Genomic DNA, 15534 nt, shown 5'->3' with positions numbered 1-15534 from the left:
TGTGCTGTTGTTTAAGTAGTACACAGTCAGCCTGCTAAGTCATCTAGCCAGCCGTGGTTTGCATCTCTGTGTACCTGCTGCCTTGGCATCCTGCACACACGTGCAAACAGTGACTGAACCGGAAAGATGGTGCTGACGCTGCTCACTGGACACACACACACACACACACACACACACACACACACACACACACACACACACACACACACACACTCCCCTTGTCACAGTTGGACATCAGGGCATGCTGGTATTATAATTGGAGTGAGGATGACACTTTTCGCTGTGTATTCATCATGTGGCATAGCTGCAAGGTGACTCTAGGGGTTGTTTCGCTTACTTTGTGCACATTCATGGACACACATACACACAAACAAATACACACTGGACCTTGACAGATGTCAGGATGGCATTCAGCCTTCACATCTATCTCACACACGCACACACACTTTTAACGCAGATGCTTAGTCACCTCTCTCTCTCCTGCAGAACTCATCTGTGTTGTGGCCAGTTGAGTAATTAGCTCTTCGCTGACGTCACAGAGCGCTCACGTTGAGTGGACTTTGATAAGAGCGTGACAGGCGACAGCTGTCCCACACTCAGTCACGCCTGCATTCACACACATGCAACCAAAAACCGGAGTAGGACATTCACTTGAGGGAGATGACGGTGACCCCTGACCTCAGCCCAGCCGCACACGTCCCAGGAGATGGATGGATGGATAGAAAGAAAATGAGAGGAGGAGAGAACTCTGTACAACCTCTGAGTCGTCTTGCCGTCATGATGATATTGTGTGATGTTGTGGAACATCACTGCGCCGATGTGTCTAATTTAGTCTGCGACCAATGACTTGGAACTCCGGCCGGCCTACAGAGCTTATGACGCGTTCACTTCATCATGGCTTTCAGGCCGTAATCACGAGCAACCGAGGCGGAAAAACATCAGCCTCCCGAGTTGTTATTGAGGGTCATAAATATTGTGAGTTTCGAACATCTCCCACTTGATGAAATGACTTGAATAAGTGTCAACAAAAATAACTGCACATCTACCATCGCTGGTAGTTAACATCTACCTAAAATCCACAATTTTCACACAAATACCAGCGATTCAGCTGGTTGAAATGACATCACTACAACGCAGACAGTTTCACTGAACTACCTCGAGTGCCCGCCTTCTGAAAAGGTTTCTTGACTTGTAAAGTAATTCAATTAATTGCAAACACTGTGTGATTGTAGACTAGTGCTGTAACAAGTGTATTTCAGATTAGTCTCACGTGGCCACACATATCTCTGCGCTGCATTTTAACGTTCTGTCAGCGATGGAGAAGGTCTGGCTGAGCGCATATTGTTGTACTATAGGGAAAAAGCTTGCTGGCTTGTTTGTATTTCTTTAAACAAGAATCCCAATCATCTTGGGCGCAATTAAGGCGGGATGCAGCCATGGTGCCCTTACAAAATCATGCAGATATTGGAGGGGCTAAGATAGTCAGCCAGTGGTAGGGCTTATACCAATAGCCTACTTCCTGTGAGTTAGACTTATTTCAAATAGCCAAATAAGTTCCAAGTTAACTCCAGCTTGTTCTTGGCGTTACTGTGCACTGAAACTGTTCCCATTTAAATCTGCCTATTTGATGCTAAGCTTCTGGTTTCTTCTGCCAACCACTGGTGATTTCTTCTATTCTTATTCGGCTGTTTCTCTGAGGTGTGTTTTTCTCTTTCTGTCCTTTCTATTGTCAGTCTGGTTTTTTAGCTATGTATAGCGATTTGTTCTCCATGTACAAAACAGGTGTGATGTGCAAACCCTATTTGTGAAGAGGACTTTCTGCAACGGGCTCCACGGTGGCGCAGCAGGTAGCGCGCGTGCCTCACAGCAAGAAGGTTGCCGGTTCGGTTTGCCCCGGAAAGGCGGGGCCTTTCTGTGTGAAGTTTGCATGTTCTTCCTGTGCATGCGTGGGTTCTCTCCGGGTACTCCGGCTTCCTCCCACAGACCAAAAACATGCTCATTAGGTTAATTGATGACTCTAAATTGTCCGTAGGTGTGAGTGTGAATGTTTGTTTGTCCTTGCATGTGGCCCTGCAATCGGCTGGCGACCGGTTCAGGGTGTACCCCGCCTCTCGCCCATTGTAGCTGGGATAGGCTCCAGCCCCCGCAACCCCGAAAGGGATGGGCGGTATAGATAATGGATGGACTTTCTGCAACCTAAAAGCATGAAAGACTTCGACTGTAGAGTAGTCCTCTCAGCCATCCGATTCAAACTGTATGTATTGGCCTGGTTGTCTGGCAAAACAATTTGAAGTCACTTTTGACTCTGGAGAATTGTGATGGACAGTCTTCACTGTACACATTATGAAGACAATTAAAAAGATGGATAAACAGACAATAATTAATCACTAGTTCTAGCCCTATTGTGACACTGTTTAACTAAAAGGCCTTTCAGCTTTCACCCTGCTGAAGTGTAATTAATCAAAACTGGCACTCCCTGTCTGGTCCAGGGGGAAGTTGTGCAGTTGTTCTTGCAATTAAGTGTCACACAAAGCGCATCCAGTTGTACCAGCAAATCAGCTATTTGTCATCATTTTGTAGTGACATCTTTACAGCGCAATAGTACAGTAAAGCATCAGGTTCTGCTGATCTATGTGGGCATATGGTCCAAGATAACCGAAACTGGTCATCACAGTATCCTGTTACTTACTTTATGGGTGGTACAGGCACTGAACATCTGGCTGTGCAGATGGATGGAAGCATACAGGACAAAGAAAACTCATTACAGCCCATTTTCCATCCATCTAATTTGTCTGCTGTGGACCCATATGCTTGGCCAAAAAGAGTCATAAATTGTGACTTTAATGGGGAGAGAGTTCATATCTACCCTGCTGTTCTGTGGCGTGTCATCCTGCTACAAGCAGAGTTCAGCGTGTGTGTGTGTGTGTGTGTGTGTGTGTGTGTGTGTGTGTGTGTGTGTGTGTGTGTGTGTGTGTGTGTGTGTGTGTGTGTGTGTGTGTGTGTGTGTGTGTGTGTGTGTGTGTGTGTGTGTGTGTGTGTGTGTGTGTGTGTGTGTGTGTCCCTGGCTGTGTGACTCATCCATCGAAAAGTGTCAGACTCCTCAGGCACTTGATGTGTCCAGTCGCCCACCCCATCTCCATGACCATGTTAGCTTGCGTGTGGGAGAGAAGGCTGTTTCTCAGTGGAAGGGGAGAAGAAAGAAGAGGTTTTACATACCCTGTTTCAGCCAATTAAGAGTCCAGCACACAGTCGTTCACAAGTGCATAACCTCAGGTTTCATAGCTGTTATAGGGACATGGCGTAATGTAGTTTTCCATAGCTATTTAATTTCATATTGAAAAACAGGAAAAAACTGTTGCTGCTCCTCTCTGTCTGTTCACCTACCAATCTGTGATGTTAGAGAAACAGTTTTCCATTGACTTCACAGACAAAATACCCACTTTACGCTGTGTGTTCCAGTTCTTTCAATCACAGAGCCCGTTTACACCTGGCATTAACATGCCTCTTGGGTGATCAGATCACAAGTGGACAGGTTGAAGTACGTCAGTTCACACCTGGCTTACGGTTACCGTGCGTCTGCATGTGTGTCTTGAGTGGCCACTTATGATTTGGGTCTCACTTCTCCGCTCTGTATGCAATTAAAGATGTAAATACTTTGCAAAGACCAAATTGTACAGCGACCCAACACTCATTTTGCCAACAGGCTGCACAATATTCTTGCACAAAAAAATAATTAATTAATGTTTAACATGGCCCAAATTATTTAAGATTTGCTGTCGACAGCATTGAACATAGTTAATAAAGATTCTACTAACTCACTGTGTTACTGCAACTGATACAATAGTTTTTAAAGTGAAAATTAAAGGTGTCCTCAAGTATTTTGTTTCTTTATGTCTTTTATTTCTTCCTTAGACATCATTGAGTACTGATGTAAGTGTCTCCCTTTTGTCCTCTTACAGAAAGACATTGTTATGAGGCAGCTTCACTCGTCCGGGGCCCTTAATGTGAGAACAGTAATGATAGTTTGTGGTGTTGAAAGTCATTTCCTAGTGGTTCCCAGTTGTCAGTTTTACACACACAAACACACACACACACACACACACATACAGTTTACACACACACGGAGCCTCAGATTAAGGTCGTGTGCAGCCTAATGATTTGGGGCAAGAGGAGCGAGGAGCTTGGTGGTTCTCTTTTTCCTTCACTACAGACCTTCAGCACAGCCAATCCAGCTACTAAGCCCCATCAGTCAGTGTGATGTGTGGTACAGTATTTTTATTGTATAGGAGATGTTTTTATTTCATCAATGTGGTTCCAGATTCAGTCAGAATAATGCTGAAGCATCGCCATGGAGGAAAAAAGGCTTAAAGCAATAGTTACCTAATCGCAGTAACATGACTTTGCACTCATACAGTGTGCCATCTCCATTCAGGCGGAGAATGTTAAGTGCATTTGTGCAGTGGTGAGAATGATTCAGACATGACATTTCAGCTAACTGGAAAGCAGCTGCAGTGCTTCAAAGTATTGTCCCAAATTGTTTTTTCTTCATGTGGCCTATTCCTCTGTAAAAAGTAGACATTCAGACATGTGGAACCTCTTAAATGTTCTGTAAAATACTGCGTAGTGCAGTCTCTAAGGACAGTATTGATTTGAAATGGAGCAGCAACTATAGGGTTAAAGGGACAGTCCACCCCATAATCCCAAATGTTTTTCCTTCTTATAGCATTATTTATCCATCTAGATGTTTTGGTGTGAGTTGCCGAGTTCTGGAGATATCTGATGTCTTACGTCTCTTGAATATAATGGAACTAGGTGGCACTCGGCTTGTGTTGCTCAAAGTGCCAAAAACTCAAGCTAAGCCACAGACCTTGTTGTGAGCAGAACTATTTTCTTGGACCTGCCAACCATATCACTGTGCAGAGGGAAGCATGCATCTAATAATGAACGAGAGTCTCGTGCTTGTGACGGCACGGGATGTAAACATTAATGGCATTCTCAGCTGGGCTGTAACATAACTCGCCGTATCAGTTAGCTATAAACTAATCTCCACAAGCTAGCAATGTCAGACAAGGGTTGTGTCCAAATTTAATGAACCAAAGTAGAAGTCCTAGCCCTTCTTTAAACAAACCGTCCACAGTAAAAATGAAGCATCTACAAGTCATTTGAAATCTAGTGTGCTTGAGTGGAATGAAAACTGTGGAAAATACCTTCCTATTATTGACTTCATTTGATATTCAAAAGTATATCGAGGTTTTTCCCCCATAAATCCAAGTATTACACCCCATACTGTTGTGCTTTCATCTCAGTACTTAGCCAAAATGCAGAGCAGCTGCACGCAGATTTCTTCCTCTTAAATTATTTCTTCAGTGTGGATGAATTGTTTGTTTGATGAAATATTCAGTGATTCACACTCTGTAACCATTTGGGTGGGTTCGCAATAAGAGTATTACAATGCAGAACACTGTTTGTGAACTACTTCAAGCATCAACACGCTTTGTTTTTTTCTTTTTTCCTCAACGCCGTGTCGCTTCCGGTCCTGCTGAGCCCTGCGAGAGCTAATAAAACTGTCTGCGGCTCAGCATGCAAAGGATGGAGAAATTTCTGCAGAGCCACATGAGACTTTTCACTGTCTGCATTTCCCAAATACGCCTTGACATGTAATTCCCCTCACCTTGCCACTTCAGGGCTCTGTTGGTCTTGTCAATAGCAGCCCATTTAGCTCAGAGGTCACTCCAGACTTCAACCTTCCCAATCAAAAGGGTATTTGATTGAGTTGGGATCTTTTTTTAAATTCAGCCTTTCTTCTGTGTCCTGTTTTTTTTTTCTTCTTCTTCTGTCCCTGGGGGCAATGTACTGTTGACTAAGCAACGGGCCAGTCAGTATCTGTTTTGGCTCACATCCATTAGTTTCCTGATTGACTACTGGCACTGTTAGCACACAAACCCCCCACCCCGCCTGAATTTCTCCACCTCGCCCTCCCCTTAATCTCCCATCCATCGCTCCAAATCAAGGCTCAGGTCGCCGTGCCCGTGGCCCGCGGGCATCACTCATTATACTGTGAAGTTTCAATTGCCGCCTGACCCCTTCCATCCAATTTCATGGCTGCTTGTGGTGGGCCGGTGCCCCCGCTGGTCTGCTCTGAAACTCTTTAAATGAACCAACCTTTGGCTCAAGGCCTCCACTCATCTCAGCAAGACGACGCGAGGGAGACGAATTTAGTTCAAATGAATGTCAAGCCTTGTTATTCTACCTCTTGGTTAATGTGGTTTGGGCACTCAAGATCCCCGGCGTTCCCTTTTTCCTCTCATTCTTATTTCAAACACACGCTCACACAAATAGTGGAGATTGAAACGCTTCAGTACACTGCTAATAAAGAAAATAAACCACCTCCGGCTTTGGAAAATGAAAAATCTCAACTTAATCCAGCTGGAACAGTGTTTGCTGGTCACAATTTGTCTCCGAGGGATATTCTGTGTTTGATGTTGATGAGGAGATAAATTTTCAATAGCAAACAGCCTTTCTTTATTGAGGAACTGTATCTCATTCTCAGCAGTTGTTTCTATGAAATAAGCTATAAACACATCAACCTTTCTGAAAGAAGAAAATCCCTCTCAGGCCAGTTAGATTATCCCTCATGAACAGTCCATCACATCTCATATTACTCTGCACTCCTTATACGATGGGCAATTGAACGGGAGTCTAGCACGCACAAGCCTGATTTATTCTTTGAAGCTGAAATGTCAGAGTGATCACGTATGATCATCCAACACATTTTTCACTTTTGAACATTCCTGCAGCAGCGACTTGACTTCGTCTGTAGCATTTTCTAGCTAAGTGATGTTTACTTGCCGTATCTCTGTGTGTGGGCCGCTTGTCCCTGTTGTTGTGCATTAGTCAGGTGTTCAGGTCCAGGCTAGGGGCCACATTCCTTCAGGCCCAATTACATATTTATAAATTGAAGGCCACCATATGGCATGAGTCGCTCAATGGAGGAAAAAAGTAAAAAGTAAATTGACCTTTGCTGGCCAACTGGCTGTTCTTTTGATTGTGTCAGTGTATGTGGAGGTGCAAGTAGGTGCTTAGCTATGTAGCAAGCTAACACACATTTTCAAATAAGATAGCCTGCTAGGCTGCTACACTGTAGGTGACAACATTTCTCTCTGTTGTGTCCACAGCCAGTGAAAACTGCCACGACTTCCACCCCATGTTCTTCACCCATGATCGCTCCTTCGAGGAATTCTTCTGCATCTGCATCCAGCTGCTCAACAAAACATGGAAGGAGATGAGAGCCACAAGTGAAGACTTCAACAAGGTACACTGCATGTGTGTGTGTGGAGAAGAAGTAGAGATGAATATAAGCTCATCACTGTGTCCCATTTATACTAATTGTAACTAGGTTTTGACTTTGGAGTGTGTTCACGCTGGAAAAGTGACAAAATGAAGTACCTTTGATGCCAGTCTGCATTCTAAATGTGTTTGATTTTTCCAGTGTGTTGTTGATGGACTCCTCATAGCTGGAAGAGGTTTAAACACATTGTAGATACAGATCAGACAGCTCCAGGATCAAAAGGTTTCCATATTTGAAATTGGCATAAGCTTTTTTCAAAGTCCCAGTTTGGCTTTTTAATAATCTCAACTTGATTTGGGACACGTGTCTTAACTAATTAAAAAACACTGAAAGAACTGAACGCATGAAGATGCAATATCATAGAAATTCATGGCATGAGTTTCTTTTGAAAGGGAAAATCTACTCACTTACGCACTTAATGAAACTGCTGTGTTCATGTTTGAGGGAAAACAGCCTATTTATTATTTTATTATATTTTCTATTAAAGAGTGACCATATAGACACATTGTTACATACCCATAAGCAGTGTAACGTGTAATGTGTATAGGTATATATTTACATAGATATGCATAGCTGAAGCTAATTGGTTCATTTATTCAGTGGACTCTGATCCATCACCTTTAAGGTTTGAGAGTATAACAACATTATAGGCTTGATTATTGATCAAATAGTGGGATATATGTGATAAAAGCACATCCATGTACATACATTTGAGGAGCTTTCGCAGGTTAGCATGGTACTGAGGCAAGTTTGCTATTTTCAGGTGAACTTCATACAGATTGATGGCACAGAAGGATCTCTCATCTCTTATCTCAAATGATGTTAGTTATTAGAATGACATTGCTGAGATTCCCATGCAAATATCAGGCCTGATTAGGGTGCATAAATGGAAACCTTTTTTTTCCTGCTTTCTGTTTTATAGGGCGCAGATTGAGAAAGGGAACTGCACACACATCTCGGGGGCTTTTTAGATTTTGAGTGTTTCCGGCATTGTTTTTTTTCTCTCATTCTCTCTGATATGAAACATTAGCTGCTCCCATTGGCTGAGCGACTGATTAAGCTACTACATCTTCATTTGGAGCTCACTGGAGGCTGGATGAAGATGAAAAAGTTCCTGTAAGCTGGCTAATGTTGAGTCTGCTCACACAGGAAATGTGTATGTGTGTGTGTGCGTGCGTGCTGCCGGACAGTGAAAGTAATGAGGTGCTTATGACAGATATTGTATATTGTGTATTCAACTGGGCAGCCGATGTAGCAGTGAACAGATGTCCTTTGCCTTTTCTCTGATTTGTGAAACAAATTATCATCTCATGGAGTCAAACACCAAACAGACTGCACAAGCTACACGCCACCCTGTGTCCAGGTCACTGTTTACATAGTGATTTCCTGTGGTCCAGATTAACTGGCTTCATCCAGCATTGAAACACTTCCTCACACATGACTGAGCCAGTCCTCAGCTCTGCATTTTGCTCCGCAGGTCCTCTCCTCTCAGTCCAATATGTTACTCTGCTAAAGTGACGGTGTAATTCCTTATCTAGCCTCCAGCGCCCCCAAAATACATTTTCAAGAGTTTGCACATCTTATTTTTGTTTGCGAATGGAGTGGTGTTGTTATTGTGCGCGGATGAAGTAATGCTGCCATTGCATCAGCCTCTTGTCATTTCACTATGAGTTAAATGATGGAAGACAGCAGTGTGGGTTTCATAAGCCAGCCTGTCATTACAAACAGGAGTTGGTGCTCGGATTCAAGGCTGTGAACAAAGTCTAGCTCTCCACCTTCTCAAAGGAAGTCACTGAGAGATATGAAAAATGTATTTGTTGTTGTTGTTTTATTTGGTACAGCACCCTGATCTACTGCCGGAGGCTATAAATGAAGAATGTGTTGTAGTCAAGATGAAAAATCTAGCCATCCTCTGTAGCCACTGTTGAATATATACTAAATCCACCTACAGTCCATTGAAGTCCTAATCACCATCTGTGTTTTTACATTTGCTACTCATAAAAAAAAAAAAAACCTTTGATAGTGGGATCATTCTGAGCTTGATTTTACATTTGGTTTGATGAATTCATGCAGTTTATTTAATGACAGATGTAGTGACGCGACCACCTCCAAGAGGCTTGGAATGACTACGGCGTCTCATGTTCAGCTGTATTTCTGGTTCATCTTGTGGGAGAACACACACACCTCCCCATGGAAGCGATCCTATTACCCAATCCCATCCTTCACACCTTTCCCTTGAAGGCGAGAGTCAGTTTCGATTGAGTCGGGATAGATGATGCTTCCCGTCCTTCTCCCCTCTTCCCTCCCCAACCTCATCTTTCATCACACTGGGAGTTTGAAACTCAGCAGAAGCTTGTCGATAGTAAGACTGTTTGCTCTCGAGGGCTCCCTATCAGCTAAATGGTGCGTGTGGAGCTTCCAGCCTCTAATGCCGAGTCTCAGTTTGTTTCCGCCATGAACTCAGAAACACTCTTGAGACATCAGCCCCTGTGTTGATGTCTGAAAGTTGTCATTTTCTACCCAATTCTGTCAACGAGAAACTTGAGTTGTTTATCTGTAACCGAGTCAGTCATTGACTGCGCGTTTCATAAAACAAAATGACAAGATAGAGAGGAGGAAGATGTCCCAAAAATGTACGCTGGGAAAGCTCAGTGTAACTCCTGAGCAGATGAAAATGATAAGATATTCGTTATGAGAAGAAGGAGAAAATGCTGAACAGGGTAAATAAAAGTGAGTAATTAAATAAGAAGACAAAGGAAAATTTGCAACTCAAAAATCAGCGTTTACAGTTGCCTCTCTTCTGTATCCCAGGGAAATGATACTAAATAATGGATTGTAATAGTAACAGATTAGAGCACAATCACAGTCTCTTGGGAATGTAAACAAAGTTTTTGCCGACGGAAATCCAAACACTTACCTCTGATACTGGGTTTTGCTACATTATCACATTTGATTGTTTAATAAACATATAAACCCTCAATATTAGACATTAAAAGCATCAAAGCATTTTACAGGAAGACAGAAGAGAGGGATTTTGTTAGAAAAAAAAATTTGACACCTACTTGGCAGATACACAGAGAAAATGAAAGCTAAATGTAGAATGTAATAAAATGCAATAAAACTTGAAGGGATGAAACTGAAGGGGAGAACATTTATGCAAGTGTGGAGGAAATAAGAAGATAATACTGATTTGTATTAACTGAAATCGCTGCCTCAGATAATGATGGATTGTGCCAGCATAACTGTCGCAAGGGGCCAGATCAGTAATATATATTAGTAAGGCTGCACATCCCACTTCCGCTGATTTGAAGCACAGTTATTGTCCTTTTAACTACCACCAATTGGTCATTTAAACTGGACTATTGAACTTTCTAGTTGAGCTGCCCCTTCGTAGGCAATCAGTCATGTAATTGGTTATTGGTGTTTCAGTCGGCCAAGGAATTTATAGTCATTTTTTTATGTCGTCTTGATGAAGAATGAGTCGTAAGTAATCATTACTCAACAGTATGATGGTCGCAACGATATTCATAAACACGCTTTGGTGTCTGGTGAGAGCTACATCTCCAAAGATCCCTCTGTGATGCAACATAATGTGATAAACGACAACAGTGCTGAACAATCTAACAGATTTATTCATTAAATCATCTAATCCATACTGTACTCATAAAAATACCTTCTGCTGAGTCCAGCCCTGCTTTCTAAAGCATAAATCCTGTTGCTAAAGGACCAGTCTGTAACTACAATGTGTAAATGCATGCATGCTGCCATTCAGTCCCTCTTGTACATATAGTATATAAGGATGTATCCTCTCGAGAGTGTGTGAGGATAACAAGCTGTGTCGAGGATAATTCTGAGGGCGTCCACTTCAAAACGCTCCGAGTGTATGGTTAGATTTCCCTGCAGCTCCCCGCCGCTGACGGCTCTGAGCTTTCTGAGGTGTGGAATACTAAGACACCTCCATCAGGTTTTTATCAGCGCACGGCACTGTGGCCTGCAAGTGTGAGCATTTCTTAAACGCTGGAGGCTCTCTCAACCGCTGGCTCCTAATGGTTGACTGAGCATCTGTCCTGCACACACACACACACACACACACACACACACACACACACACACACACACACACACACACACACACACACACACACACACACACACACACACACTTACATGTACACACACAGAGGCTCTTATAGGAATTTATGCTCATTTAAGACAAAGGCACAGAGGCTTAAATGAGGCTTAAAAACACTGTGGTACTTAAGCGCCCACGCACACACACACACACACACACACACACACACACACACAAACACACACCATGGTGGAGCCGCTACACCTTCTGTCTTGTTTGCTTTCTGAATGTAGAGTTTAGTAAATGATGTGCGTATCGAGAACAAGAGGTGTGTGTGTGTGCTGTGTGTACGTGGTGTGTGTGTTTGTGTGTGTGTGTTTAATGGAGGCAAGTCTGATGCTCCCAGGGCACAGCTACGGCCGTCAGGCAACCGTTTCCCCTGTTTCCATAGCAACCCCTGTCCAATTACCGCTGCTGCGCTGCACTGCTCTGGCTCTGTTTCGGTAAGATGGAGCCACTTCTGCGCTGCATGTGTACACGCTTGTGTTTATGTTCATCAGTGCTTGCCTGCGTCTATCAGAGACTGTGTCTTTTTCGCCTTCCTGTCATCTCTTTCATCCTAATGTCTGTGCTGAGAGTTTCTCCTCCTCTACCAGAGAAGAAAAAGCCTCCATCTCTCTCTGCTCAGGCGTTTGGAAAAAAAAAAATCCCTCACTGATGTAGTGGCTTGCAGCCACTCACAATACCCCTCCTCCTTCTCCTTTTCCTCTTCTCTCATCCCTCCCTCCCTCCCTCCCCCTCCATCTAAACCTCTCTCTCTTCACACACACACACACACACACACACATACACACCCACACACTTATCATGTGATCCACTTGCTGCACCACCATTGGCGTCTCTGATCGTGGCGTGTGTCCAATCAGGGCATAAGCCCGGAGATCAACATAAGCGAGGCAGTGCAGCCTGGCTGATGCTCTTAGAGTCACAGAGGGAGGGAGGCAGATAGAGAGGCATACAGAAATATCATAGTAGAGTGGACAGAGTTGAAGAAGAAACAGGGAGAGTTTGTTGTTGCTTTTATTTGTTTAAAAGGAAGATGCCAAACGAGACAAGCAAACTGGAAACCTGTAGGAACAAATAGCCAAGACAGGGAAAAGGAGGAGGTGCACGAGCTGTGTTGATAGACAAGTCTTCCCTTATTGTGGCTAACGCTAAAGCTAACAGTCCACAATCAGCTAGACCGCTATTCCAAGGAGCCATCTGCTTCCTCTCTCCATCCTTCCATCCACCCCTGTCTCCCGTCGGGCGCTAAAAAACTCCTTCTCTGGCAAAAGCACGAGGATTCACCAGTCACTGTGGAGAGTATCACACCACACTTGGAAACATGGAGGTGACATGTAAGTACTAAGAATGGAAATGAGAACGAGAAAGAGAGAGTGGTCCTCAATTAGCATGGATGGATGGAGCGAGGGGAGGTGGTAGTAAAGGAGAAAGAGGGACTGTTTGTGTTGTTGCCTGGCTGCGGAGGAGGAGGAGGAGGAGGAGGGGAGGGGGGAGGATGGAGAGGAGAAGAAAAGGCAGGGAGAGGTGGAGAAGATGGGACAGGGGCACAGCGGAAGAGAAAGAGGAGGGACAGATGGGGCCGTGTAGACTCGGTGAGGCGTAAGCAGGTTAGACAAGGACCCAGATCACAGCCTTTTCATTAACACACACACACACTCAGTCTCATAAATATAATCTGCTAGATTACAATTTCACCCTTTCTCACGCACACACCCACATCTACATGCATGCTACAGACATCACCTACCCCCCATCACGCTCCAGGCATCATCCGTATGCCAGTGTATGGTGTGTGTTCGTATGTGTGCGCGCGCGCGCGTGTGTGTGTGTGTGTGTGTGTGTGTGTGTGTGTGTGTGTGTGTGTGTGTGTGTGTGTGTGTGTGTGTGTGTGTGTGTGTGTGTGTGTGTGTGTGTGTGTGTTTGGTGGGGGGTTGGGCTTTGTTGTTGTGAATGGGATTACTCCACATCACCAACACCCACCGTTTGTCACCAGAGGAATTCAATGCCCCTACTACTGATCTCCACTCCACAGTGCCTCTCTCAGCCATGGATGAGCTTCAACCAGTGTTTTAGCCAGAGGGGTTTGACACAGGATTAGAGTGAGGTCAGCCCCAGACTGTAGAGCAGGAGCCTGTGAAATACTGCCAGAGCCTGATTTCATTAGTTTTGGACAATACACAGTACAATTGTATCCACTCGCTGTCCTTTTAAACCTGGCTTGGTATGATGAAACTGTGTCTTGGCTCCCAGGCGACCTACTGAACGAAACTGTGCTTTTGATAAGTGATGAATCATTTATCCTTCATCAATAAAAAAAACATTTGCTTGTGCCAGCTCCTCAGATGTATAGATCTGCAGCTTTTTTTCTCTTCTGTATCCTCGTAAATTGAATGCAAAATGAAAATGCTGACTTAGGTTTTGGAAATTGTGATGCCAGTTTTGGAAAATACACATATTTGCAGAGAGATGAGAAGTTTAATACCGCTTTCATATCTGGAAGCAAATATTGAAGCAGGAGACAGGTAGCTTAGCTTAGTATAAAGGCTGCAAACAGAGAAAAAGCTTGTCCAAAGGTGAAAAATCCACCACTAAAGGTGTTTTATTTGTGCAAAAACCTAAGTGTAAAATCAATGATAGATTGTGATTTTACCTGGGTCTGCACTATTTCTTGGCAGGGCCAGACTAGATGTTTCCAGTCTTAATGCTAAGCTAAGCTTCATATCGAAAACACGAAAAAGAGCTCCTCTAGATACAAGAATCAATCATCAATATCCTCATCAAAGTGTATTTCCCAAAATGTGGAGCTGTTCCTTTAATGGACAGTGTCTTCTGAATGTTCCCTACATGACGAGCCAAGTTCATTCAGTAAGAAAACATTCTCACATTGTCTGTGTGTCAGTGTCCTGTAGTGCCCTTGAGCCATAGACCTTGAACCTGGTCACCCCTGTTTAGAAAGTCACTATAGACAAGCCTGTCAGCCAAAATGAAACAAGCACACATGTAAAGCAAAGCCTTTTTATTGGTGTTTGACATTTCTCTTCTGGCCAAGGGTGATACAGAGGAGAGTAGATAATCTGCTTTGTTCAACCATGTTGAAGACTCGACCCCGTCCCATGTGGGATTATTCATATGGCAATCCTCCAAAGCCCCAGCGTCAGCAGAGCGACCCCCTCATCAACCCATCACACATCGCTTTGTGTGCAGTAACTGTTACAGAATATTTTTCACTTGCTGTTAAGCTGCTATTCCTGTTTTAGTTCAGGCCGCTCACCGCAATCAATTAAGGGCACTTAATGCAAATCAATGCAAATGATTTCTGGCTCTGCTTTTTAGCAACAGCACAGCTCCTCCACTTCTTCAGAAGGTTAGAACATGTGCGCATGCAAGATTAATGAAAAGGGCGGCGGTGTGTCCGGTCAGAAGTGACGTTACGATAATAATGAGTGCAGGTGCCAAAGGTTTTGGGCGGGTGCCGCGTTTGGATTCCAGGAAGCAGCTTGGGACAGTTGGTAAAAGCGCTGCACATGCAGCCATATGCCAAAAAACTGTGACTGCTGCTGTCGTGCTTTGCATGAAACGGTACATCTATGGCTATCAGGACACAGTAAACCAGCCCCTCCGCCTCCCCCTCCCCCTCTCCTCTCCTCTCCTCTCCTCTCCTCTCCTCTCCTCTCCTCTCCTCTCCTCTCCTCTCCTCTCCTCTCCTGCAATGAGACCTGCTGTTTTCTTGTTCCATACTGGTTTTATTTACCTCTCCAACTGTCTGAATCTATCTTTACCTCTTTCCTTTTCTCAGTCCCTTATAGCTCTTTCTTTTTGCCTTCACCTCCCTCCTGTGCTCTCCCTCCCTCTTTTCCTCCTCCTTCTTGTCTCTCGACCCCCCTCCACCTCTATTGTTGAATTCAGACAGGCTATTTATATCTTTCTGCCTGGCTGCCTCACCTCCCACTCCCTTAACAAGGTTTGCTTTATTGTTTTTGCACGTGTGTGTTCACGCTCGGACAGTGCGTGAATGCATTTGTACATGTGTCGCACAAATTGGTGCACT

At 44.0% G+C, this 15534-nt stretch overlaps 1 protein-coding gene across 11 annotated transcripts in view; it reads left to right on the top strand.

Moving 5' to 3' along the window:
• The window catches only part of elmo1 (engulfment and cell motility 1 (ced-12 homolog, C. elegans)), a 106060-nt gene that overhangs the window by 67657 nt on the left and 22869 nt on the right, over nucleotides 1-15534 (top strand). For 10 of the 11 annotated variants that reach the window (XM_070984408.1, XM_070984402.1, XM_070984410.1 and 7 more), the window contains one exon: nucleotides 7176-7312. In XM_070984408.1, coding sequence (XP_070840509.1) covers nucleotides 7176-7312 — 137 coding nt within the window. Of the gene's footprint in view, nucleotides 1-7175; nucleotides 7313-12349; nucleotides 12821-15534 lie in introns of those variants that run through there. The other variant, XM_070984411.1, reaches the window with a different exon arrangement.

The sequence above is a fragment of the Chaetodon trifascialis genome, chromosome 17 (genome assembly GCF_039877785.1).
Source record: "Chaetodon trifascialis isolate fChaTrf1 chromosome 17, fChaTrf1.hap1, whole genome shotgun sequence".
Taxonomy (NCBI): Eukaryota; Metazoa; Chordata; class Actinopteri; order Chaetodontiformes; family Chaetodontidae; genus Chaetodon; species Chaetodon trifascialis.
The sequence above is the reverse complement of the archived record's forward strand: the minus strand, read 5'-3'. Positions and strand labels throughout refer to the sequence as shown.